Source organism: Gymnoscopelus braueri (genome assembly GCF_963280865.1).
Source record: "Gymnoscopelus braueri genome assembly, chromosome: 3".
Taxonomy (NCBI): domain Eukaryota; kingdom Metazoa; phylum Chordata; class Actinopteri; order Myctophiformes; family Myctophidae; genus Gymnoscopelus; species Gymnoscopelus braueri.
The window spans coordinates 31,252,640-31,279,709 of record NC_137612.1 but is presented as its reverse complement, the minus strand read 5'-3'; the positions used below and the strand labels follow the sequence as shown (position 1 = coordinate 31,279,709).

The 27,070-nt window shown below is 40.4% G+C and overlaps 2 protein-coding genes across 2 annotated transcripts in view; both read right to left on the bottom strand.

Annotated features, from left to right (window-relative positions):
- Window positions 1–113: 113 nt before the first annotated feature.
- LOC308080742 (transforming protein RhoA-like) lies at window positions 114–24,787 on the bottom strand. Its single transcript, XM_080422700.1, has 5 exons — window positions 24,663–24,787; window positions 11,001–11,158; window positions 6,528–6,648; window positions 6,271–6,401; window positions 114–4,735 (listed from the first exon to the last, which is right to left on the bottom strand). Exons 2-5 carry the CDS (start codon window positions 11,154–11,156, stop codon window positions 4,565–4,567), a joined length of 579 nt encoding a protein of 192 aa, XP_080278826.1. The 5' UTR covers window positions 11,157–11,158; window positions 24,663–24,787; the 3' UTR covers window positions 114–4,564.
- Window positions 24,788–26,755: 1,968 nt separating this feature from the next.
- The window catches only part of ppm1j (protein phosphatase, Mg2+/Mn2+ dependent, 1J), a 24,063-nt gene continuing 23,748 nt past the window's right edge, over window positions 26,756–27,070 (bottom strand). The window contains exon 10 of the mRNA XM_080423180.1: window positions 26,756–27,070. This exon is cut by the window's right edge and continues 1,207 nt beyond it. The gene's annotated coding sequence lies outside the window, so the exon portion shown is untranslated.

Here is a 27,070-nt window from a genome sequence, read left to right as displayed (position 1 = left end):
AAAATGCAGCTTAATCAACAGCACACTTCTGAGCTTTTGACATTAAGACAAAAGCTCCATCTAAGAACATTGATTTGAGGTGTTCCAGCAAAAGTAAAGACAAAATGGAGTGGTTTTTAAATAGTTAGTTGGTTCCTAAAAACATTTGATATCCTGTGGGGCAAACAGCCCTGAAAATGTGATCAAATTAATGAAAAATATTTCTAGTTCAGTCATGTTTTGGGGGGATGATAACACTGTGTGCATGTAACAATGACAGAAGCTCAAGAAACCCCATGCACTTCTTGCGTTGTCCAGTCTGACTTGTTCCAGTATTACAGGAATTCATGTGGAATTGATCTTTGCGAAACATGTCTGAAATGTCAGTCTGAGGCACATCACCAGGTTGGCATGTAGCAACTATCTGCTCTGTGCCAAAAGGCACATGGGTTGCCAGGAGAGAAGGCACTGGGAGAAAAGCAAACAAAAGATTGGCTTCTCTCAGCGGGGTCTAGATGCCAAGAATGTTGCCTGACTACATCTACAGTACATCCTCAGGCCAACTATCTGGACGGGACAGGATTTCTTCGACTGGGCTGAAATGTCCAACAGACCCACAGCTTGCACATTGTCACTGTAGCCCAGGAGGATGAAGTAAGCTTGCTCACTTACTCACCCACAATAACAAGGGACGCTTCATCAAGCCTCTGCCCTTCAAGTAATTACTGCTTCAGCTGTGTCCCTGCTGGTCCGAACAGCCATTGTGCATAGTTCAGTCATTATGGCTTTTGTCTCGAATGGCCAGGAGTCAGGACTAATAAACCCACCTGGATTAATCACTTAAGCTGTATACAATTTATCAAATGACGAATAATCAAAATAGCCGATCTACAAGCTCACAACGCGCAACACGTTGTGAGCATGTAGATGAGCTATCTATAATGACATGTCCAAAATATGGTTGCCAGGTTGAAAGTGGTTAAGGACGGTTGTGATGTGTTATTATGTCCAATAATCAGATGGGAGGGGGCATTTGTCAGTTGGCATGATCATGTAGCACTGTAGCAGTAGCAGAGATAGGTAAAAGTCTGTGATATAGCTATCAACAGACATTTGTTATGAACACATGGAAACAGATGTGGTGCTTTCTGTCCAAAAAGAGACAAGAAACCATTTGCTGTGGGCGCGGCAAGGTGTGAAGAGCACAGGAAGCCTTAAGTTATAGCTAGGCTCAGGTTTCACAACAACACAGTGTAAAATGAGCTGCAGTACAACAGATGCCCTCCGCTCAATCGTTCTGACAAACACAAGGCTACAGCACAGGGTATGTGCAAGGAGAACAAAATGAAAACAAAAGAGACACTGGCTCTTACAGCCTAACACATGGGTATTCAACATGGGGTCCGTGACCCCTAGGCCGGAGTTGAATGAATCCAATATATATCATAGTAAATAATGTTTTTTTATATATATTTACACAAATAATGTTTTTTTATATATATTTACACAACACAAAAGTGGACTACTTGCACTTGAAAAGGCTGTGGCTCCAGAAGTGCTGAATTAACGCTGAACTGTCAGATGTTATGGACTCGTTCATGAAAAATGTCAATTTTATCAAGAAGAGTGCTTTGCAAACATGTCTCTTTGCAGACAAAACACATGCTGTGTTTAAAAAAAGGGAGAGTGGTCTGTTCTTTGCTGTAGGAAAGGGAGGCGTAGAAGGAGCACTTTGCAATCCTGTTTTGAAAATTGCTTTTCAACTTTTCAAAGCCATCAGTCGTAAAAAAAAATACCTCTATACCTTTGTCTCACTGTTCATCACAGGAGGAAACCACTCACAGTACCCACTTTCAACAGTAGATGCATTAAAAGCTCTCAACTTAATGATTAACCTTGCAGTCGGTGGTAATGGTGATGGAGGTATGACGGACGCGTGGACATTGTTACATCTACCTAGCTGTGATCATCCTGTCACTCAAGATAAACATCACTATAGACTATACCTTCCTCTGCTGCCGGAGAAAGGCTTTTAGTGCATCTGGATTGATTCAGCTCAAGAAGGGGAAAAATGATGGCACTCTGGTGGCACAGTGGTAAACATAAAGTGCCTGTCCACCACCAGTCAGGGGGTTTGAATCCACCGTCTATATACAAAGTAAACACAATTGGCCATGTTCTGGGGAGGGAAGCTGGACAGGGAGGGTGATCTTTGTCGCTGTACGTTCTCCTACGGGCTGGGGGCACCTCATTTGAGATGGACAGTACAGTCAGCGCTTTCATTAGGTGGTTTCAGAGAGTTACAGGGTTCTGTAAATGCATTGCAAAAACAATACAGAAATGCGTTAAGAAAATTTACTTTTGAAAAAATGATTACAAAAACGAAACGATAAGGAGCTTAAACCATCCACATAATATAATACACCAAGTCCATCTTTAGCCCTTTTTCCTACTTCAAAACTGTTAACTGTTTTTTTTAAATCCACCATTCTCCTGTTTGTTTGTTTGTTTGACCAATGACAGTGAGCATATAACAAAAGGGAGGTCCACACAAAGCTTATTTTAGAAAAACCGACACAAATATCAAAAGGGAAAAAACCATCACGTCCCCTTTACTGCTATATATTTGTTGTAGGGATAGATCCATTCACCGCCATAATACTGAGCAGTCGTCTGTGTCTTCTAAATACTGCCGAAGGTGTGCTTAAACGTTTACTCCAGTGATGTCACTAAGGTACAATCGCTGAACGTGAAAAATACAACCCTTGCTTCCTTTTTTAACCCCTACCCTTGGTAGCCGCGACATTGTCCATGTTTGCAGTGTGTTCATGGTAAAATAAGTCAAGTTTGATTCACTTTTACAGTCTCAAAGGGCTTAATAGAATAGTGTTCTTGACTTCAGAAAATATGAATCAGGTAATGGTAGCAAGTTACACATAATACATCATGAGAATTGTAGGAACAGAACACTAAAAGAATGGCCAAAAGGGGGGATTTTGTTCTGTCAACATGGGTTGTATCGAAATGTTTCTATAGACTATGTTAACCTTTAACAATGAACTGAAATGCACGCACATCAACAGCATGAGTGTTTTCATTTAAATATGAGGTGTAAGCTATCACAGTCATTCTCTGTAGCTTCTGTCAGGCTAAATCTGGGCCTTTTCTTTCAGTAACTCCATACAGTATCTTGTTAAAATGACAGATCACCACCAGTAAGCTGCATGCTTGCTAGATCAGCAACGTGTGACTCAGCTTCCAAATGTTTAGCCTTTTTAGGAACTCCCCCAGACTTCCACCAGCCCAAATGTACTGCCAAATCTCCCTTAATAAAGTGTTCTGGCTCAGCCAGCATGAGGTTCTTGTGTTTAGGCTCCATGATTTATGTCGAAACGTCTGCTCAACAAAACTACACCGATAATGCTAGGCTAGTAGAGAACAGAAAACCAAGCAGACCCCCTCTCCACAGCTTACTACATAAATAACTAACTCAGCCCTGGTCTTCATGTGTGTAGGCTACTTATGCACTAAAACCCCACTTGCAATGGGAAAAGTTGACTGGCCTAACTAAATTATATGTAGAGACAATTGATTCTTGTGTGTTGTCCCCATGAACAGCACACAAGAAGAACAAACCAGCTAAGACAAAAACTCAGAAAGCCCTCATAATCAGGAACCACTGTATCCAACAGGAAATGGCAAATGTTACAGCCAGACTGACAACCAAAATGACAAAAGCTACCTAGTTACAATCATCCCCTCATGAATAGCACTTACTCTGTTCCCCAACCAAGGCAACCTCACTATAGAAAATAAACAGATACTGTGGGCCTCCAAACAATTTGTACAGTAACATATCAACCGTGAGCAGAACTCAGACCAGTAGTCCAAGCTAATGTGACACATTTCAGTCAAACACAGATCTTTTAAAAGAAGGCTGATGCACACCTCAAACGTTAGTGACAGGTGTGTAGGACAACCAGGAAGGTCCAAATGTTCAGAAAGGGATCTATGATATCAAGTCAAAGAAAAAGGTCCCGCACACTGTCTGGAACTTGCAAAAAAGGATGCTCTTTATCAAATCAACGTTTGATGACCTTCATCAGGACAAACATCTTTGATTTGATATCATAGATCCCTTTAAAAACACTGGTCTAAAAACCAGACAGGTTCCCAGTTGTTAAGACCACACAGTCAAGGCAGGGAAATAATAAAGTTCATTTTGGGAAAGCAAAAGAAGGATAAAAAAACATGTCAATAGAGTCAATAGTGTTGCTAGTGCAAAAACCCCACAAACAGCAAAACAAAGAACTGAGATATCAGGCTACCTCAGTGAGTGAGACCCCAAACTGGCCTCTTACATACATATACATTATGTCGGTCAGGCTGGGTGGAAATCAGCCAGAGGGGGAGCCAGAGGGACATGAAGCATTGACCAGGCCCAAAGGCCGTCACAGCGTAAAATGTGAGATACAGTACGAAGATGCCGTTTGGTGAAAGGTCAGTCCTTTTCGCGTAGGTTACTTTTTTCCTTTCCGTTGGTCAGCGGCTATCGAGGAGACTGGCTTGACCATTGGCTAGCCTCTCACAACAGCAGGCAGCCCTTCCTCTTTTGCCTTCGGACCTGCAGTGCTGCCCTGGTGGCCATCTCAAACACGTCCCGGACACCATCTTTGGTTTTGGCGGAGCACTCCAAGTAGCCAAAGGCACCAATCCGATTGGCCATGTCTCTGCCCTCCTCTGGCTTAACAGGCTCCTGAACAAATACCATGACATAAGACAGAGATAAAACATGACTCAATATGATATTGTCATAAAACCTGATGAACATTCACTTGAATGTGATTTTTTTCATATACAAGATGTACAGTATTTGTTTCCATGATTACAGTGTCCTAAAATAAATATATAAAATCTACCATCTGCACAAGAGGTTGGACCCTGAATACACAGAGGCTTGACAATAACACAACTATAGTACTATACTCATCTGCAATATAGCATGAACATGTTAAATGAACAACAATGTCAGCCTGAACATGTAAATCCTAAACAGCTGAAATGATGACTTTAGGCTACTCTTTGTCACACATTTCCTGGTGTGCAGAGAAAGAAAAAGCTGACAGCGGGCTCTGAGAGGGTCAGAGGGCATGCTCAACATTATTCCTACTAGCTGAACGTGGAGACAGACAGAATAGGTGACAGTGGCATGTTCTGCTATTCTATGAAAGAGACAGACGAACATGATAGGGACATTCTATGACATTCTCTGACTGAATGGGCAGTTAGTGTTACAGTGTTTGTGGGTGGTGTGGACATGTTCCCTTAAGCCAGCCATATTATATAAGTTACATAGCCAGGAAAGGAGAATAGTTTTTCGAAATCATCTCCCTATACTGTATGGGTCTTAATCGCGACTGGCGTTAGTACCGCTAGTTTGAGCAAGACCCGGTAAGGATTGGCCAGTAGTCGCTGTGATTGACAGTTCTGCCTCGTTGAACTTCTTCATAGCATTTTTGCAACTATGCCTCATTGCCTCAACCTAACCTTATTCCTAACCTTAACCTCAGTCAAATTATGCCTAAACCTAACCATATTCCTAACCTTAACCTCAGTAGAATTATGCCTAAACCTAACCTTATTTGTCCGCAAAAAGTAGCATTGAATCGTGGAAAATCTGAGTGACTGGTGGCGTGGGCAAGTTGCTCAAACTAGCGGTTTTAACGCTACTTGCGTCCTCATCAATAATGCTCACTAAGGTGCCATTTCTGTGTACGTACTCAAAGGTATAGACTCAAAATTGTGCCTAACGACATAATTGCTGTTAATTTCAAACACAATTTCAGAGGCTTTAATTTTAAGGCTGTAATTTCTATTAGCTTGAATCCCCACATTGGTAGGCACTAGGCAGGTTTCTGAACTGTCAACAGCCCATCTCTAAGATGCAGAGCAAGTAGACAGAGATAGTAACATCATGTAATGAGCATTAGTGAGGGGGACCAATTATACAACAATAAGGTTTAAAAGTGTTCCTTTAAAAGGGGAAAGGAGGGCATGCCTCAGATTTGTATTTTCTTTTTAAAAAAAGCGTCAATATAATCAATATACCGTAAATTTCGGACTATAAGCCGCGACTTTCTTCAATTTTTTCGACCCTGCGGCTTATATAACGGTGCGGCTTATATATGTACAAATCATTCAATTTAGCTGCTGCGGCTTATATTCAGGTGCGGCTTATAGTGCGAAAATTACGGTAATATTGATATAGTGCCAAGCCCCTAGTTTGGGTACCTGCTTCATCTTGGCCAGTTCTCTCCTTGTGTGCTCGTCATTCCTCAGGTCCTTCTTGTTACCCACCAGGATGGCTGGAACAGTGGGACAGAAGTGTCTCACCTCGGGCGTCCACTTCTCAGGGATGTTTTCTGAGAGATGAAAATGCAATGAATGCACCCATATGAACTGGACAGGTTCACGTTAAAATCATCAGCAAAAGGGTCCTTTCTTTGAGTACAGGTGTCAAAGGATAGAATGTGTCACTTGTCCCTTACCTAAACTGTCAGGGCTGTCAATAGAGAAACACATGAGGATAACATCTGTGTCTGGGTAGGAGAGAGGCCTCAACCTGTCATAGTCCTCTTGGCCTGCGGTATCCCACAGTGCCAACTCCACCTGGAACAAATCCAACCAATACAGGGGATAAATGTAACCCATGTGATTAGGAAGCAGGCATAATGAATGAACAGTTCATTCTGTGCATGTTATTCCTCACCCTTGGCAAAATGGCGGATATGACACACTTACATGAAAGTATGTATATTTGATAATTGTTTTTTGATATTTGATATTTTTAGAAGCTTGCACAAAATAATTCACCCACTCTTTTACGCATGTACATTTATGATATGACAATGAAGTGAAATTGAAGTTGAATATCTATTGTTCCTATTAACTTGCAATGATGCAAAAATCTAACATTATTGCTGTTATGCAATTGATTAGTAATTGTTTCCTGTGCACCTGCCAAAAGACCACAGCAACAAAAGAAAAAAAAGAATATGGGCACTTATCCACACTGGATGAAGAGTATAATTGTCCATTGTTTCCATTACATAAACAAATAATCACCAGCCGGATCACCAGCCGGATAGCTCTCAGCTCAGTTGATAATAACGAAGCAGTTTATTCCCCCACAGTGAGTGCTGAGACTCATTCCTCATTCCATGCCTATTATTGTGCTACAAATAACTGGGTTGAAGAGTTCTCTTTTACAGTGGACTTTTTGGAACACCAGTGCTAGAACTATATTTTCTTTAAGGGCAATTAAATAAGCACCAGAATACTGAAACATAGTTATACTGTATGGACAGCAAGTGTGAATAGTACTGACATCACTACAATTGTGCTGTGTTCCACCTTTGATATAAGATATGTTTGGAGATGTTAGGTTATATGAGGATGGAATCAAAACATCGCTTCCCAAACACACGTTTGTTGGGTCCTGCAGCTCTGAACAAACAGACACATCTAATAGCATCTTATCTGGAAACGAGCATGAGGACCGGCCTTATATAATCAATCCCTAGTTGATTCATTTATTATGTTCGGGAAATGGGTATATTATTAGAGAGCATCACACCGGATACCTCCTGTTCCTAAGGAAGTGCAAACTGCAGCATTGTAGCCACTGTAGTTAAAGTACCATACTGGTTGTCTGTAATGTTTAGCTCATTGACTCATGGTATACTTTACTGCCCACATTCCCAAGGAAAAGCAAGTTTATTTGTATAGCACAATAACAAAGTGCTGTACACAAAACATTAAGAGACATTAAGACACAGATCATTAAGACAGTGCAAAAGAAACACATTATAAAAGGTAAAGTTAAAATAAAACAGTAAGATAAGAGAATACAATTACAGTGAAGAAGAAATGATTAACAACAAATCTCAGTAAAAGGCAGCAGCAAACAGAAAGGCCTTTAGCTTTAAAATCACTTGAGTTGTAGCAGTCATGCAGTTTACTGGAAGTTTGTTCCAGATATGTGCTGCATAAAAACTGACTGCTGCTTCTCCAGATTTATTTCTGGCAATGGGTTCAGAAAGCAGACGACCTGAGAAGTCTGGACGATTCATGATGTATCACAAGACCATCCATTTATTTTGGCCCTAAACCATGAAATGCTTTTGCTTTATAAACCAACTACTGAAATCAATTCGTTCACGGACTGGAAGACAATATAAAGATTTGAGAACTGGAATTTGTATGATCCACTTCTTGGTATTATATTAGTAAGGACTCAAGCAGCAGCATTCTGAATCAACTGCAGCTGTCTTTTTAGGGAGACCTGCACCATTACAATAGTCAAGTCTACTGAAGATGAATGCATGGACACGTTTTTCCAATTCCTGCTGAGACATAAGTCTTTTAAGCCATTAAGACCTGGAAAGCCTATATACGTTGTGATACCTTTAAATCCGGGAAAGAATCTGTGTCATTTTAGTTGTTACTATATATCGTTGTATATATATACATATATCGTGTCTGGCAGAAACCTCTTATCTCCATTGTCAAACTTTTTGTGTTTTTTCAGAAATGAATGCCCTACTTGATCATACTACAGCGTCATACAAAAGTATTAAAAGTAGCAGATCCGCAAGCTCGAAACGCGACACATTTTGAGCTTGTACTGCTACTTTTGAATTTAAATCCTGAAAAGTAGCAGTTTTGGACATTTCCACCCTCTTATGCATATAACAAATCTGGTTAGGATTTAGAAGGTGTTTTTAGAATCGGCCTCAGGTCTAAATGAGTTCATCCTTGATATATTGTTGGTGATTAAATGCTGACTTTGTAACTGTGTTAATGTGGCTGTTGAATTTCTGGTCTGGTATGACTACACCAAGATTACTGACAAGGGTTGTCTTGTGATTTTTGACATTACTGATTGGACTGAACACTGATATGTAATCGTTCTTTCTTGGCCCCGAAAACAACTACATTGTCTGTTTACTTGACCACCATTGATATGTACATTTGGAGCCTTGGGGAACTGTGTGTTTGTCTGCTTAGATGTGTAATTATACTTAAAGACACAATTAGTCCCTGTCCTTTAAGTATGATTCAAACCAATTTAGTATTGTGCCAGAAAGTCCCACCCAGTTTTCTAGTAATACATTGTGGTCGACCATATCCATGCAGCACTGAGATCTACTGATCTACTAAAGACTGTAATTCTGCCACTATCTATATTTAAGTGGATGTCATTGAAGACCTTAACAAGAGCAGTCAGTGCTGTGGTGCGGTCGAAACCTAGACAGGAAGTCAAGACATCAAAGCATGGTGGCTTTTTTCTTCTCTTGAGTATAGAGACATGAAACGTGCTTGCGATAGGTAATCAACACTGCGGGCATTATTCTTTGTAAAATATACATTATTGCTGAATTTATGCAATTAAAAGCACAAATTGATTGTCTAGACAAAAAGAGTCCATGGAGTAATCATTGATTTACGAATGAATTTCAAACATCTATGACTTTTTAACACCAAAAGACAGATGGTTTTAAGGTGGTTTATCGCTGAAATTAAACTCTGGCAATTATTCCACATCACATGTCAGCATGCTTTGTAAAATGTTCAACAACAGTAAGGTAGAGTATACCGTGAGTCATAGTCAGTGGGCTAAACATGCCAGACCACCATTATGGTCCTTTAAAGTGACTCACACTGTACAGACATCTTGGGGGGAAAAAAAGTTTAGCAGGGCTGGAAGAGAATGACAATGCAGTAGATCATGGTATTCCCACAGAGCACAAGGATTAGTCAAACGTTCCCAAAAATAGAGGGTTGCAGAGGCAGTGTGGTGGAGGCGAGGCAGCTCTCCTCTCTTGGCATGAGCAATGGGAGCAGTTGTGTTCCCTCTGGACTTACTGTAAACTGCAGACGCTTGGAAGGAAAAGAGCAACAGATAGAGAAACCAAAACAAAACTTAAAATAACAGAGCTATTTTTAGAAGCTGCCCGACCTAATGAAGGGGAGAGATAGAGAACGCCTTTTCTCCCAGAGAGGGAAAAAAACATTCAAATTATTGTATACTGAGAACACAAATGTAATCCAGCTGCATCTCATGATGGGTGGGTAATTCTGAGGGGGGCTGCAGTCTCCCCAGTGAACTTGGAAAAGGGGCCACGCGATGGGAGCCTCTTATCTCCCACCACAATCATCCCCCCCATCTAGACCGAGGTCCAAGCATAGATCTCTAAGTTTGTATTTCCTGTCCAGAACACAACAGTTGACCCCTTCTAGCCCCCACTACCCCCCAGCACCCTTCTGGCTTCTCCAGCGCAGGAAATGAGAGGCGTTTATCTTATATTGGGGAGGTGAGGGTGGAGAGGGGGAGTTATTGTCGATAGACATCCCTGTTCTGCTGTCTGAACAGGAAGCCAGGGAGCAGAGTCATTTCCTGTTTTTGCCCAAGTGGTGGTGATCCTGCAGTGGAGGTCAGTGCGAGAGAACAAAGCCCTTTGACATAACAGGCCATCTGCTGGCTTGGACAGCATGGGCCCCCACTGACCGACTGACCATGACTCAGACAGATCCAAAGCAAGATGTCATACAGTGTGACATAACACACATACAAATTCATAAACACAGGCATGATTTGTGTCCAGACACTTGTCAGAGCTGATTCTAGAGGTTTTTTTTAGTTTTTAGTTTTTAACTACTTTGACATCACTATATTCCGGCTATACAACAATATAGCCCAACTGATGCCAAAGTTTTTGGGTCCGATTTTGGAGTCCTATTACCAATGTTTTGAATGTTTTGGGGTTTTTTTAAGTTTAAAAAAAAGGTCTGCTATTTTTGAAACTTTCGCCTGTTTAAATCCAAACACTGCATAATTGCTGATACAGATGTTGTAAAGAATTTTCAAATAATGCCAGATATATCGACCATATATATCTATTTGCATTACAACAATCTGTGCACAGCATTATTGTAATTATTTCTTCTCCTGCACAAACCTGTTTTCCGTCGACCTCGATATCAGCGATGTAGTTCTCAAACACGGTAGGCACATAGACCTCTGGGAACTGGTCTTTACTGAAAACGATGAGAAGACAGGTTTTCCCACATGCTCCATCCCCCACGATCACCAGCTTCTTCCGAATGGCTGCCATCTCTGCGGGGAAACAGAGAACTTTTTACAAGTCGTTGAACCTTTGATTTAAATTAGCAGGGATTCATAGATTAATGCAGTCCCAAAAACAATCAGAGCACAACTTCGCAATTTCTCTTATTACGGGGCCAGAGCTCTCAGCTCTGGACCTGTTTTAATGTTGGTGGCTTTTTTCTTCCGCCACTTTTGGCAGTTCTGGCTGAACCGTGCATACGCTTTTTACGAAACTTGGCCATATGGTAGATGGTCATGAAAAACTATCAAGAAATAATTCTCACAATCTTTCGTCAAAAGGTGGCGCTATAGCAAAATGCCAACTTTGAACAGGTACAACTCATGCCCTGTTTGACCTACAGCCATGAAACTTCAATATACATATGCGTCTACTCATGATCAACAACTTTCACACTCTGACTTTTGACCTCTGACCTTTAGATCTCCCACCATTTTGAATAATATGAAAAACAGTTAAAACCTATCTCCTCCTGGGATTTTTTAGTAATCTGCACGAAACGTTTTACACATGAACTTTGAACCTATGCCGAAAAACTGATGCAAAAGATTTTCCATAAGTGAAAAAATGAAGCTTTAATGAGCCAATGAATATTGCAGTTTTATGACAATTATTCATCTGCCCCTAACACATACATGCAGACTCACATTTCTTTGAAACTTTGCGGTAATGTTGAGGGTCATTCCAAATATCACTGAAACCAATCTTACTCCAATTGGTCAAAGGGGGGCGCTATAGCGATTTTTTTTAAATGCAAACTTTAAACAGGCAAAAGTCATGCCTCGTTTGGCCGACAGCCATTAAACCTGCTTACACATGTGCCTTGACTCATGAGGAACACATGTATCACGTTAACCAGTAAGCTCCGCCCTTAGATTGTCTGCAATTTTGAGCAGTTTGAAAAACACTTAAACCCAGGATTTTTCAGCTATTTGCGTGAAACTGTATCATCTGTGTGATCTCCTTTTTCACAGGTTCTTGTCTGTTGGTCCAATGGCTTCTCCCTTAAGCGAGTGCCTCACGACCGCAAGGTTGCCGGTTCAAGCCTCACTTGATGCAGACTCATTTAAGTTGAATTGCAAAAAACATGACTGTATCAATGAATACATATGCAAACGGTAAAGATAACATGAAATGCTTATTTGAGATGTTTTTTCAATGTATGACGTACTTCATTGTGAAAATATCCGATCTACAATCTCACAACTTTTCAGATAGCAACGTTTTGTGAGCTTGTAGATCGGCTGCTTTCACTGGTTTCGGTTTCGAGGAGACATACAATTTCTCTATTGGTAAATGGTTTGTGAACGAGTGATCTTAGTGTTAGTGAAACAGGGGCTTGGTTCATGACAGAAGGCAAAAGTGTATGATCTTCAACAGACAACTTCAGCCTGGATGAAGCTATAGCACTACTTGTAGTGTCTCATTCTGTGAGTCCGAAGGTTGAGAGTTTGATTCCTGTCAATGGCAATAGGTTGAGCTGTCTGTTTCTCTGGCTCTGTCTGTAGGTGGGTCATTCCACTTTTCAATTGCATCGCACAAAACATGACTGCATCAAATAATGCATGTGCAATTTTTTAAGACATTACAATCTAATATTTAATTCAGACACTGTGAAACCACATGTTGCTTTCACCAGGTCAGGTCTGTTGGTCCAATGGCTTCTCGCTTAAGTGTGTGCCTTAGAACCTCAAGGTTGCCAGTTCAAGCCCCACTTGATGCAGACTTCATTTAAGTTGCATTGCACACAACATGATTGTGTCAATTAATGCAAGTGCAATTGTTAAAGATAACCTGAAATGCTTATTTGAGAGTATGTCTTTTCAATGTATGACATAGTTCATTCTGAAAATAGCCGATCTACAATCTCAAAACTTTTCAGATAGCAACGTGTTTCTGAGCTTGTAGATCGGCTGCTTTCACTGGTTCACTTTTATCTTCAACAGACAACCTCAGCCTGTACAAAGCTATAGCACTATAGGTAGTGTTGCAGCTTGTCAATCCGAAGGTTCAGGGTTCGATTCCTGTTAATGGCAATAGGTTGAGATGTCAATTCCGCTTCCATCTCTCTTCAATCTATTATGTTTCCAAGTCTCTCTCTCTCTCTTCAATCTATTCCGTTTCCATGTCTCTCTCGCTCTCTCCCTCTCTCCCTTCAATCTATTCCGTTTCCATGTCTCTCTCTCTCTTCAATCTATTCCGTTTCCATGTCTCTCTCTCTCTTCAATCTATTCCGTTTCCATCTCTCTCTCTCTCTCTCTCACTCACTCACTCACTCACTCACTCACTCACTCACTCTCTCTCTCTCTCTCTCTCTCTCTCTCTCTCTCTCTCTCTCTCTCTCTCTCTCTCTCTCTCTCTCTCTCATATTCACCAGGTCAGGTCTGTTGGTCCAATGGCTTCTCGCTTAAGTGTGTGCCTTAGAACCTCAAGGTTGCCAGTTCAAGCCCCACTTGATGCAGACTTCATTTAAGTTGCATTGCACACAACATGATTGTGTCAATTAATGCAAGTGCAATTGTTAAAGATAACCTGAAATGCTTATTTGAGAGTATGTCTTTTCAATGTATGACATAGTTCATTCTGAAAATAGCCGATCTACAATCTCAAAACTTTTCAGATAGCAACGTGTTTCTGAGCTTGTAGATCGGCTGCTTTCACTGGTTCACTTTTATCTTCAACAGACAACCTCAGCCTGTACAAAGCTATAGCACTATAGGTAGTGTTGCAGCTTGTCAATCCGAAGGTTCAGGGTTCGATTCCTGTTAATGGCAATAGGTTGAGATGTCAATTCCGCTTCCATCTCTCTTCAATCTATTCCGTTTCCATGTCTCTCTCTCTCTCTTCAATCTATTCCGTTTCCATCTCTCTCTCTCTCTCTCTCTCTCTCTCTCTCTCTCTCTCTCTCTCTCTCTTCAATCTATTCCGTTTCCATGTCTCTTTCTCTCTCTCTCTCTCTCTCTCTCTCTCTCTCTCTCTTCAATCTATTCCATTTCCATGTCTGTCTCTCTCTCTCTCTCTCTCTCTCTCTCTCTCTCTCTCTCTTCAATCTATTCCGTTTCCATGTCTCTTTCTCTCTCTCTCTCTTCAATCTATTCCGTTTCCATGTCTCTCTCTCTCTTCAATCTATTCCGTTTCCATGTCTCTCTCTCTCTCTCTCTCTCTCTCTCTTTCTCTTCAATCTATTCCGTTTCTCTCTCTCTCTCTTTCTCTTCAATCTATTCCGTCTCTCTCTCTCTCTCTCTTCAATCTATTCCGTCTCTCTCTCTCTTCAATCTAATCCGTCTCTCTCTCTCTCTCTCTCTCTCTCTCTCTCTCTCTCTCTCTCTCTCTCTCTCTCTCTCTCTCTCTCTCTCTCTCTCTCTCTCTCTCTCTCTCTCTCTCTATTCACTGGCCCCGTATTATCGCTGCTTGCAGCTATATTTCTTATTGTTTCTTCTTTTCAACAGCCTGAAATCAGTTTGTAGTTGTACTGGTGACAGACACCCAGGAGGAGTTGAAAAGACCACAAGGAATGATAGAGAGAGACAAGCTCTGGAGCTTATTTCCTTTATATGGAGCGACAAAGAGAAAGGCAGAACTGCTGTGGCACAAAAGACATCAAGTCATCTTCTATCCAACTCTGCCCTATTTGTTTCAAACTCTTTCAGTGCATGGAGAGGAAAGGTGTCCGGGAAATTGGAACAGCTGTTGGTTGTTGGAAACTGTGGTTTCCTAAAGCAAAACAAACAGTGTTCTGCTCTCTATAATGTATGTGCTCTGCTGCTCTCTCAAGTGGCCTCATTTCTATGCTGATTAATTAACATTAACATTTATGAAAAGAAAGGAAGGAAGGAAATTACAAAATGTTTCACATTTATGCAGGTTATCAATAAAGATGATCAGATTAAAGTGAATATCCATTATCCCAGAGAGATGACTACATGACAATCCAGAGAAAAGGGTCCGGGTTGGGTACTATGCATGGCCTGTGGGCATGTTGAACGTGTGTGTGTGTGTGTGTGTGTGTGTGTGCGCGTGTGTGTGTGTGCGTGTGCGTGTGCGTGTGCGTGTGCGTGTGCGTGTGCGTGTGCGTGTGCGTGTGCGTGTGCATGTGCATGTGCATGTGCATGTGCATGTGCATGTGCATGTGCATGTGCATGTGCATGTGCATGTGCATGTGCAAGAGAGAGATAAAATACTATATTTACACACTAAACGGAAGCACTTTTGTTACAGTACAGAAAAATACTCTGACGTGGTGCGTTAAGTTTCTTCGGTTGAAAGTATTTTTTGCAAGCGACACAGCCGTAAGACAAAGTATAACTTAACTATTAGTAGCACCGGGAACTGATGGATGAGGTAGAGAGAGCTGGGTCGTGGGAGCAGCTGTGCACAGTGTCATTTGGCTCCCCACCTCATCCACTTTCTACCAGACAGCCTTGACAGCAATACCCTTCACTGGAGCACCCGCTTATCAGAGGAAATTCATCTTCTCTGTGCTGCTGGCAAAACTTTCACATCATTCTGCCGCTGCCCCCAACTCCACTTCAGCCAGTATGCAAATAGCAACTCTGAAGACATTGTCTTGAATACTAATAGTAAAACAGATGCTTTACATTGAGTTGAACCTAGAGATAGATTGGTCCCATTTAAGATCCACCTTGGTTGCCATAGGATACTAGATAGTGTGAGAACATACTGTACATACACAAACACATAGATCATGTTAAAGGGTTAGTTCGGATTTTTTTACTATTTTTTGTGTCAAGTATCACTGCGCCGCCGCAGCCTACCCTCACAACAAGGTGCGCTGCAGTCAGCGGATCAGCTGTTTCAAACGAGAACGCGGGTTCAACAGGGACGGTGCTTGAAAACACTTCCTTTTAGATTAGTTTAGGCTTAGACATTTTGAAATGACATAAAAACTTCTTGGCGGTCGTCAATAAATAGTCAAATGTCTTTCAAAGAACATACGGGGTCTGATCCACCTCACTACCTAGGGAGGAAAGCCAAGACTCCCCTGGTATTTGAAGGCAGGTTTAAAGGCAGGCAGGGTATGTTATGACTGGCATCACTTGTTTACATCTCCACACACACCAACAGCTAATGCACTATTTTATTTTTTTTTAAAGTATGAAATGTTAAAACAATGAAACAAAAAATTACACAGGTGTGCTCCCCAGAGATGGCAAAACTGTAAAAAACTGTAATACAAAGTGACATGATGACTCTAACGCCGAACAAGCGGGAGACATAACTGCCCTGGCCCCAGAAGCTTATCCTGTGAAACAAAACAATCCACTTCCTGTCCAGTGGAGCCTAGGAGGTACTTTTGGCTACAGTTCTGTTTGAACAGGCCTCTGCAGTGCCTGGGTAAGAAGAGGGCTGCCAAAGACCACGTGCACACACATGTTCTTACACACACATCCATGCATGTGCACATAATGTTGATCTGCTATTTTGGTGCTCAACACATAGCACGCAACTATTAGTATAACTCACGCTTGATTAGTTATTCAAAAATATTCAAGATACTTTAGACTAGATATAAATAGATAGACATTTATTGATCCCTGTCTTGAATAACAATAGGAGTAGAACAATTAAATAAAGATACAAATAAGGAAATAAATAGGTTCAAGCCATCTGCACTTGGACTGATTGGGTTAGCGTAATGAAATATATATAATATATATATATAATATATATATAATATAGGTGTAGGTAAAATGTGCAATCTATCACCAGTAATGATACATCTTTTGTCAATAAATGGATGTATATGTACAGCCAGACTATTGACAGTGTGTGGATATGAGGTTGGTACAGTGTCAGCCAGCAACACCAGGTGCTTATATAGGTGCTTTACATTCCAGTAGTCCACATGCAAATGTGAGTCCTAATGCCTGAGTCATTGATCGAGTCATGAATCCAAGAACAGAGCAGAATATATATGGAGGCTTTATGTAGTCTGACGGGGCACAAAGGACTGACCAAGTCTCTCTTGTACCAGACGATGATACGTCTGTGGCTGAAGGAGTTTCTCAACCCCGCTAGCTCATTGTAGAGGGGGCAGCCGATACCCACGTTCTTCGCTTGTTTTCACCGTTATCATCCCATAGCTATGGTCAGTAGGTCCCTACTGGTCTACCAGGAGGCTCTGGTAGGCCGTTATCAGCCACTCCTTTGGATGATTCAATGTTAACGCATGTGCTGTCACGTGACCCAAGTCCCGGAAAAGACGCGCAGTGGATTGGCCAGTAGTCACTTTGATTGGCAGTTGTGCCGAACGCTCACCTCAAAACATGATTTACGATTCTGTCGCTATCGGGAGATTCGGGACATAACTCGGGCGGCGCTGAGTCGGCTGAAGCGGACTTGGCGTGCCTCTGGTGGCTCAAGCCTGCTTCAGACGGCGCGCCTCCATCGTGATTTGATCCCAGGAGCTGAAAGTCTAATGATTAGCGAGGCACACCACCAAGGCAGGCACTGGAATGGGGTTTTGTGCTGTATTTCGATGTGACTCTGTGCCCTTTTTGGTTGAAATGGACAGTTCCTGTTCTTTCATTTCAACCAATCAGAAGACAGGTCACGTGACAGCACATGCGTTAACATTGAATCACCCAAAGGAGTAGCTGATAACGGCCTACCAGAGCCTCCTGGTAGGCCAGTAGGGACCTACTGACCATATGGGATGATAACGGTGATAACAAGGCCCATTCAATGGGATGAGAACAGTTTTAGAGAAAAGGTGTATTCACTGGACCTGGGAAAACATCCAGTGCAGGCTGAAATGTTCTAATATGCTCTCTGTAAGGGGCTGTTGACATTTTCTTCCTTTCTTCCATTTAACCACTATAATAAGTTGAAATAACGCCCTTTAAGGGTAGGAAAATTTCTAAATCAACTAGTTGCCATTTTTGCTGATTAACAGCATTATGTCATAATGTTATGTTTCCATTATAAAGTGACTGAACCCATGTTAGCAGCACAGAATTAGTGAAAACATACTAGCAGATATGATCCCCATGATTGTAGATTCCCATCAAAACTGTCTAGTTAGATTGTCAATTCACCGTAGCTCATTCTTAGATGTCAGCGTATGCCTATTGAATTGTGACAAGCTGTAACATCGTAATAGTAAGTAATAGCTTTGTGATGTCTATAGAGAAGTTACTATGAATATTGAAGAACACTGTAACTGTGATTCATGCAGTAAGAGAATTACATTCAGCCCTATATGCCTTTCGGCAACAGCCCTATATGCAATAGCTGAGCCACAAGCTCACAATGCGTGGCGATGTGACGCATTGTGAGCTTGTATACTTGTATATTTGTATACATTTTAAACATTTGAAAACTTGTGAAACGGGACATTCTGCACAATGAGTACTTTCTACTTTGGTACTTTAAGAACATCTTGATACCAATACTTTTGTACTTTTACTCAAGTAAATTCTGAATTTCTGACTTTTACTTGTAACAGAGTATTTCTACATTAACATGTGAGTACTTTTTCCACCACTGATTATTACTGGTGGGAATAGCCATTAAAATACATGGGGAAACAAAAAACACCACTACATCCTATCGTCTATTTCCCTCTCCCTCGTGGGTCTTTAGGGGCCAGCCAGAGTTATGCAACAAGCTGAGCGAACAGACTTATTGCAGAGACGAGAGTGACCCTGGCCTAAGGGGGGTAGCAAATATTGTACTTTTACTCCACTACAGTTATTTGAAAACTTTTGTTGCTAGTTACTTTGCAGATATAAATTATTATATTATAAAACATACATTAACCACTTTAGCCCTATTTTATCCATAGGCTCTTAACAGATCAGAAAATAACAGATCTACAAGCTCACAACGCGTCGCGAGCTTGTAGAGCTGCTATTTTCAAACATTTTAGTACTTTTACTTTTGGTTTACATTTTGATGCCAATACTAGGGGCCAGCCAGAGTTATGCAACAAGCTGAGCGAACAGACTTATTGCAGAGACGAGAGTGACCCTGGCCTAAGGGGGGTAGGGCTTAATGTCTTCAGATCTACAGTATGCAGACTAAACACAGTAGTCGTGGAGCACAATTGAAGATGGTAAGCACAAGTTCAAGGATAAACATCTCTAAAGAGAAGAGACTGGCATCTTTTGTCCTTCAGATGAGGAGCAAAAAGTGGATTGAATTGAAGTCTTGCAAATTGGGGAAAATATTATGGGAAAAATCCAACTATTGTTTTGTTTTCCCAGCAGACTGCCCAGTGATGCACTTCTTGTTTTCTTTTCTTGTTATGCTTTGTGCGGGTCAGCCGATAACAACCGCTATTTCCTGAGTTTGAGGTGTTTACAATTGTGTGGATGTATGGAACTACTCATACATTTCCCAATGCTTAGTAACTGACAGGAACAGTTAATAAAAACAAGGCTGGGTTTTGTCCCAGTTTTGTCACTGTGGCAATGTAATTCAATTCACAAAGAAAAGAGATGTATAATGATATAATACAAAACACAACTAACATTCACTAGACTATGAAAATATTTCACTCATGGCTGTGATTTTCCAGGGCGTCTCTCTGGAATTTGGGATTTTGAGACCAATCTCCCCACTTTTTTTCTAGCCTTTTTGTTTTTCACATCTCTGGTCATTTACCAGTAGAAAATAGAATTGAGCAAAGGATTAGATTGGGGGAGCCGCCAAGGCACACTGGAATTTATTTCACCTCTTTGTGACAATCTGAGAAATGGGCCAAAGTTCACAAAGTGGCAAAATCCATGGCTGTAGAGTAGAGAGCAGGCAGTTGGGACTCAGGTTGTCTTGACCCATTAAGACCGGGAATGCATCTCTGTCATTTTAGATTTATTTGGCTAATCAAAAATAGAAGATCCACAAGCTCATAGCGCGGCACTCGGTGCAACGCTATGAGCTGGAATACCTGCTATTTTTGAACAGCCAAAGAAATCTTAAAATGACACAGATGCGTTCCCGGTCTAAATGGATTAAATCGTCACCATACTCAGGCATAAAACAAAAGGTATCATACTATGAAGAATGCCTCCAACACTATCCTCGACATCGATTTGGCAAGGAACTACTGTATGTATGTATGTATGTATGTGTGCCGTTCAATATTTTTGGGGATTACTTTTAGTGCTTTGAGAAGATTTCTCACAAGACATTTCTGCTAGAACAGCCCAATAAGTGCAGACAATTGTATCATTACTGTAATGCAGCCTTTAACCACATGAACCCTAGTCCCCGTATTCAGCTAAAATAGCCGATCACCAAGTATAGACCCCTGGGCCCTGGGGGAACACGATCAACAATGTAGGCCTACAGGATTTAAATGGTGAAGACCAGGAAAAGGCAACATTCAAGCTATAACAGATTAGTCTAACAAAAATCTAAGAAAGACAATTATCTAGTCCCATTTCATAATATCAATATTATCAATATCACCCAGCTTTGTCTTAAATATTGCCCTCTTCAGGACAGTTACTCTAGATACTCTACTAGGTAAAATATTACAAAGACACATGCTCTCTCTCTATTTGGAGCGAATAACTCATTGGGCTCTATGGCGACAAAATGACAAAAACACCCCTATATTGAATCAGGCAACGGAGTGCACAAAAAACGAATTCAAGTAGTTTTAATTCTTTAATTCTAAATTCTAACATAACTCATATCCAAAAACAAAGACAGCACAGCACAGTTAGGTGCTTAATATACAACAGTGCTTGGCACAAAAAGAAAATGTGTCTAGTTGTCTACACACATTCACCTTGGTGAAGTTCTTTAAAAGTGACTATGTTTTAAAGCAATTATAGCCTACATGCCTACATATACTGTATCACACAGTATTCCATTGATCAGCCATAAGTGTTGTGCTATGGCTGGGTGTCAAATGATCATATGTGCTCAATTCATTATTCTATTTTTGGAGCCAGTCTAATTGTCATAATGACAAGACAAGGCCTATATTCATTCACACCTTCCTTCGGGGAAGCCATAGCCTGGAAACCAGACAAATCTGCCATTGCAAAACAAAATTGCCATATTAGTCTGGCCATGCCAGGCTAGGGAAGCCAAAACTTACAAAACATTTAAAGGCGCCGCGGGACACTGGTGCGGGTTTCTGTCTGGTTTTCTTGTCTATTACAGTAGAGCGCTCAACAAGAGTCTGTCAGCTGGTCCCAGGCTCCAGCCCAGTACAATATGACCCCAGTGGTGGAAAGTAACTAAGTACATGTACTCAAGTACTTAAGTACAATTTTTAGTTACTTTTTACTTTTACTAAAGTATTTCCAATTTGCAATACTTTTACTTCTACTCCACTACATCTTCAGAGGCAAATATTGTACTTTTACTCCACTACAGCTATTTGAAAACTTTAGCTGCTAGTTACTTTGCAGATATAAATTATTATATTATAAAACATACATTAACCACTTTAGCCCTATTTTAGCTCACAACGCGTCGCAAGCTTGTAGAGCTGCTATTTTCAAACATGTTTGTACTTTTGGTACTTTAAGTATATTTTGATGCCAATACTTTTGCACTTTTACTTAAGTAAAATATCTGAGTACTTCTTCCACCACTGTATGACCCTGAAAGTCACACACTGTCTGAAGAAGCTCATGACTCACAGACTGTCAGGTTATAAACAGTGTGGCACCACTCCTGCAGAGATAACAGCAACAACTCTAAACTGAAGTCTCGCTATTGAAACTTAATGTCAGAATAATTTTAAACTACCATTATGACTATTATTGTTATTATCAGTGGTGTAAAGTAACTAAGTATATTTACTCAAGTACTGTACTTAAGTACACTTTTGAGGTATTTTTTACTTTAGTGGAGTATTTCCAATTTTTGTCTCCGCCAGGCCGAAAGGCATGGCGAGAGAGTATGTTTTACCCTCCGTCCGTCCGTCCGTGTGTGTGTCCGTGTGTGTGTCCGTCTGTCACCAGCTAATCTCCGCCACCGTTGGCTTGATCACAGCGAAACTGTGCACACACACTCCCTGGATGCCAATTCCGAACTTCTGCCCCAAATTTTTCACATGGGCCTTTTATAGCGCCACCAGGAGGCCGATTTGTGCAAAACATATTTTTTGACAGTACTCCTACAGATTTTGTCCAAAAATCTCGCAAATCGGTACACAGTATCTTTATAGTCATTAAACAAAACTTCTCTTTCAGATTTTTCATATTCCATCCTGATTGGCTAAAAATGGCTTCCAAAGTTTGCAGGAGTGCTCCATTTTCAACAAAATGCCTCAAATCATGAAAACAGCATGCAATTTCGGTGAAATTTTGCACGCATATTTCCACTATGCCGAGGAAGAAATGCCACTTGAACATTTTCAAATCAGCCTCATGGTGGCGCTATAACAGGCCCATTCATGTTTTTACCTATTACTGCACCGATCTGTGTAAAACTTTGTATGCGCACTCCCTAGAGGAAAAACCTTTGCCCTGCATTTTTCCCATCTGCCTTTTATAGCGCCACCAGGAGGCCGACTTATGTAAAACACATTTCTTTATATTACTCCTTCCGATTTTATCCAAATTTCACGCAAATCGGTACACATGATCTCCATAGTCATGTGATCAAGACAGATGTGTTTGATTTTTCATATTCCATCCTCATTGGCTAAGATTGACATCTACATTTTGCAGTAGTGGCTTGTTTTGAACAAAATTCCGCAAATCATGAACGCACCGTCCGATTGCGGTCAAACTTTGCACGCACATTCACACTATGTTGAGGAACAAATGCCACCCTTTTAACATTGGCCTGTTATAGCGCCACCAGCAGGTCTAATTTAGCAAAAGAAATGTTGCACAAAATGCCTCAAACCATGAATGCAGTGTCCGATTGCCGTGCAAGGCCTAAGAACAAATGGTACCCTTTAAACATTGGCCTATTATAGCGCCACCAGGAGGCCACAATAACCTACCTGACCTGGCGGAGACCTGTGCTCCGAGGAGCACTTTTTCTAGTCATTACTTTTACTTCTACTCCACTACATCTCAGAGGCAAATATTGTTAATAGACTTTGATCAATATTACAAAACATACATTAACCACTTCAGCCCTATATACATTTCGGCCATTTGAAAATAGACGATCTACAAGCTCACAATGCGTTGTGATGCGATGCACTATGAACTTGTAGATCTGCTATTTTCAATGTTCTTAAAAACATTTTATACTTTGAAAACTTGTGAAATGGGACCTTCTGCATAATGAGTACTTTCTACTTTTGGTACTTTTAGTACATTTTAATTCCAATTTTACTCAAGCAAATTTTGAATTCTGTTGTTTCTACAATGCAGTATTGATACTTTTACTTAAGTAAGTGAGTTTCTTCCACCACCGCCTGAAGGTCACACACTGTCTGGAGGAGTCACTGGAAGAACCTCATGACTCACAGACTGTCAGGTTAGAAGCAGTGTGTGTGGTTCTACTCCTACAGAGATAACTCCTTCCCAGTTCCCACCTCAGCAACAGCCAACAGCCCTAAACTGAAGTCTCCTTCAAACTTATCAGAATCATTTTACTATAGATATGAAGTAGCCTACTGTATGTCTTTTGGCAGAACATCTATTATTATTATTATTGCTTGCTTTCATTCACCTGTCTTACAGCGTAGAATCTGATACCCTCTCTCCTAGGAACGGGTCTGGCATATAGATAAAGGCACATTTCAGAATTTTGCTCTCGAGGCTACTCGATAGGAAGAGCTCTCAGACTGTAGGGCTACCTCAGTAGTCTACTTCACATGGAAACAACCAGGAACAAGTAGCCTACTCACATTTTTGACTTAAGTAAAAAAATACTGCAGTGTAGAAATACTAGTTACATGTAAAAGTCCAGTAATCAAAATAAAAGCACAAAAGTATTGGCATCAAAGTGTACATGTAGTACCAAAAGTAAAAGTAGTCAATATGCAGAATGGCCCATTTCACAAGTTCAAGATGTATTAAAAAAACTTTTGAAAATAGCAGATCTACAAGCTCACAATGTGTGAGCTTGTAGATCGACTATTTTTGAAGTAGTTAATGTATGTTTGTGGTAACAATCTAAATCTGCAAAGTAAGTAACTGAAGCTGTCAAATAATTGTAGCAGAGTAAAAGTACAACATTTTCCTCTAAAGATGTAGCCTAGTGGAGTAGAAGCAAAAGTATTGAAAATGGGAAATACTCCAGTAAAGTAAAAAATCCTCAAAAGTGTACTGCTTGAGTAAATGTACTTAGTTACTTTACACCACTGGAAATAACTAGCAACAACAGTCTATATTATGTCAATAGGATATATATCTATATAGAAACCATGCAAACTAGAGCAACACTGTAGCCAAGACTATGTAAATACAATAGTAAACTTAAAGAAGAATGAATTACCACCAAGTAGCCCATAATTGGGCAATAATTAGACATTTATAAACTGACATTCACCGCAAGTACTGCGTACAATACTTGGATAATGAATAGTCACTTTTTAATTACCCAATAGTCAGCCAGCAGAGTTGATGTTATATTCTTCTTATTGACCACTTGCTGCAGTTACTTTCCAAACAGACAGACAGAGCGTGTAGTGCTACTGGCTGCTGAGATTCGGACAGTGTTGCCAGGTTTGCGAGAGAAACAAGCAACCAGGTCTATGAAAACAGGCCCAAAAGAAGAAACTAAGCTACATCCCTTTAAACAAGCTCACAAGCTTGTGAGCTTGTTTAAAGGGATGTAGATCTGCTATTTTCAAAAAATGTCTTGAAGAAAATGTGAAAAATGTGGAATATGTTTGAAATATTTAACAACACAAATCTTGTATGGGGGGTCCCTGCACAAATACATATTAATTTGGGGGTCCTTGACATGAAAATGTTTGAGAACTGCTTTTAAACAACATTAGGAAGCAAGCCCAAAACTACTAATATTTACAAGCAACTTTTCAGAAAAACAAGCCCCCCTCGAACTGTTTACTGTACATATTTTTTGATTTTCTTACTTTTAAACTGTTAATATGATGTTCTGCATAGTAGCCTAGTGATATCTGTCTGTCATCCATGAATTGAGTATGTGAGGATCCCATTTGAAACAAGCCATTGCGGCTTTCCTGGACAATCCATTTCAGTTGACCTTGTATTGTAAAACTGTACTTCCATGTGCTTTTGCTCTGCAAACTTCTGAATACAGTATTCAATCCAAAAAAAGTCGCTTATAATAAGCGGACATGGCAACGCTGTTGCTGAGATGCGGAGCAACTGAATCATTGAGGCCCCATAGCCCGGAGACCACCGGGCCAACAAACTAGCCAATCACACAGCGCCAAGATCCCTCCGGGCAATGGGACCACTCGTGTCCCCTCCCTTCTTGTGTCAAAGATGACGTCATCCACACCAGGCCAGGTAGAATGATTTGATTTGATTTAATATAGCCTACTTTATTTGTCCTCTGCATTTAACCAATCCTAAGGTAGTGGTTCTCAAACTTTTTCATGTCAAAGACTCCCAAACTGAAATGTATTTGGCTGTGAACCACCATAATAAAAGATTTGTGTTACAAAATATATTTTTCAAAAATAGCAGATCTACAAGCTCACAACACACTGCAATGCCACACGTTGTGGGCTTGTAGATTGGCTATTTTCGAATATCCGAAGTATAAAATAGAGTTAAAGTGGTTAAAATTGATTTTGGTGCTGTATTCACCAATTTTGCAGGGGCCCCCCTGGAAACCCCCTCAAGGACCTGAGAACTCTTGGGGGTCCCTGGACCCCACTTTGAGAACCATTGCCGTAAATAAGCTAGTAGTGAGCAGACCCTTTCTTTTATAGTCTATTGAGCAGACACAGTGCAGAGCTGGAGGACCAACTCCAGCTGTAATGCCAGTAGGCTACCTTGGTCAAGGGTAGGACTCTGGGAAACAACTTGTATCCTAACTATTGGCCAGTGTCTCCTGTAGGTTGTGGTGTGGCAAAGCTGTTTGCTTTGTATGTATACATGTGTAGTAAACAATCAATAACAACATTGATTACCATGGCCTAATTAATTGATTTTTAAATTAATATTCAAATTTGGCCTTATTTGGAGTGAACAATGAATAGCCAGTCCAGATTCCTGAAGCAGCATTCTTACATCATCCTTTTGTCTTTTTCCTTTTTTTGACTGTTGTTTAGCTTTGTTCAAAGCAATGACTATCACAATTCATGACAAAATATCCTCTAAAGGAAGGATTTCCATAAATCCTTATCCTTGAAACCTATGAAAGCAGGTTCAAACTGTATGTGTATTCTATTGGTCAACATTTAAGCCTATACAACACATGAACCTTTCTTATAAAAGAAAAGATTAACTATGTTTGTCAGTTTATTCCTATGGCACTGTCAAAGACAAATTGTTGTGCACCTATTAATTTGAGATCTGAGGTAGTTAATTTAATTTCTCTCCCTATAGGAAAAACATGTACTGTACTTGGTAATGAAATTGGAAGATGTAATTTAACAAATGACAAGTAAACATGAATTTGCTTCTAAAGAAGAACAACACTTCACAAACACAATGACAGGGTGCTTGAGTAGCCTATTCATTAGTTAAAAATAATATGGGAAAAAAATATTTATTTATAATTTGATACACATTACTCTCTACCTCTCATTTTGGTAGCTCACATATCTAAGACACTGCCTCACTTAAAATAAATAGTTATGGACAGAAACATAAAAAGTAAACTTTTCCGTTTATAACCAATTTCTTACAAGAATGTAAGGAAATGAGGTACTATACCCTTTTCTTTGTCACTTTTACCAGAATGAGAGTTTAGTGCATCTTCAAGAAGGAAAACAAAACAAAAAAAACAAGTTCTCCTCATTTCTCATCTCGAGAATAATAAGGCATATTTGTGAACTTCATCACATT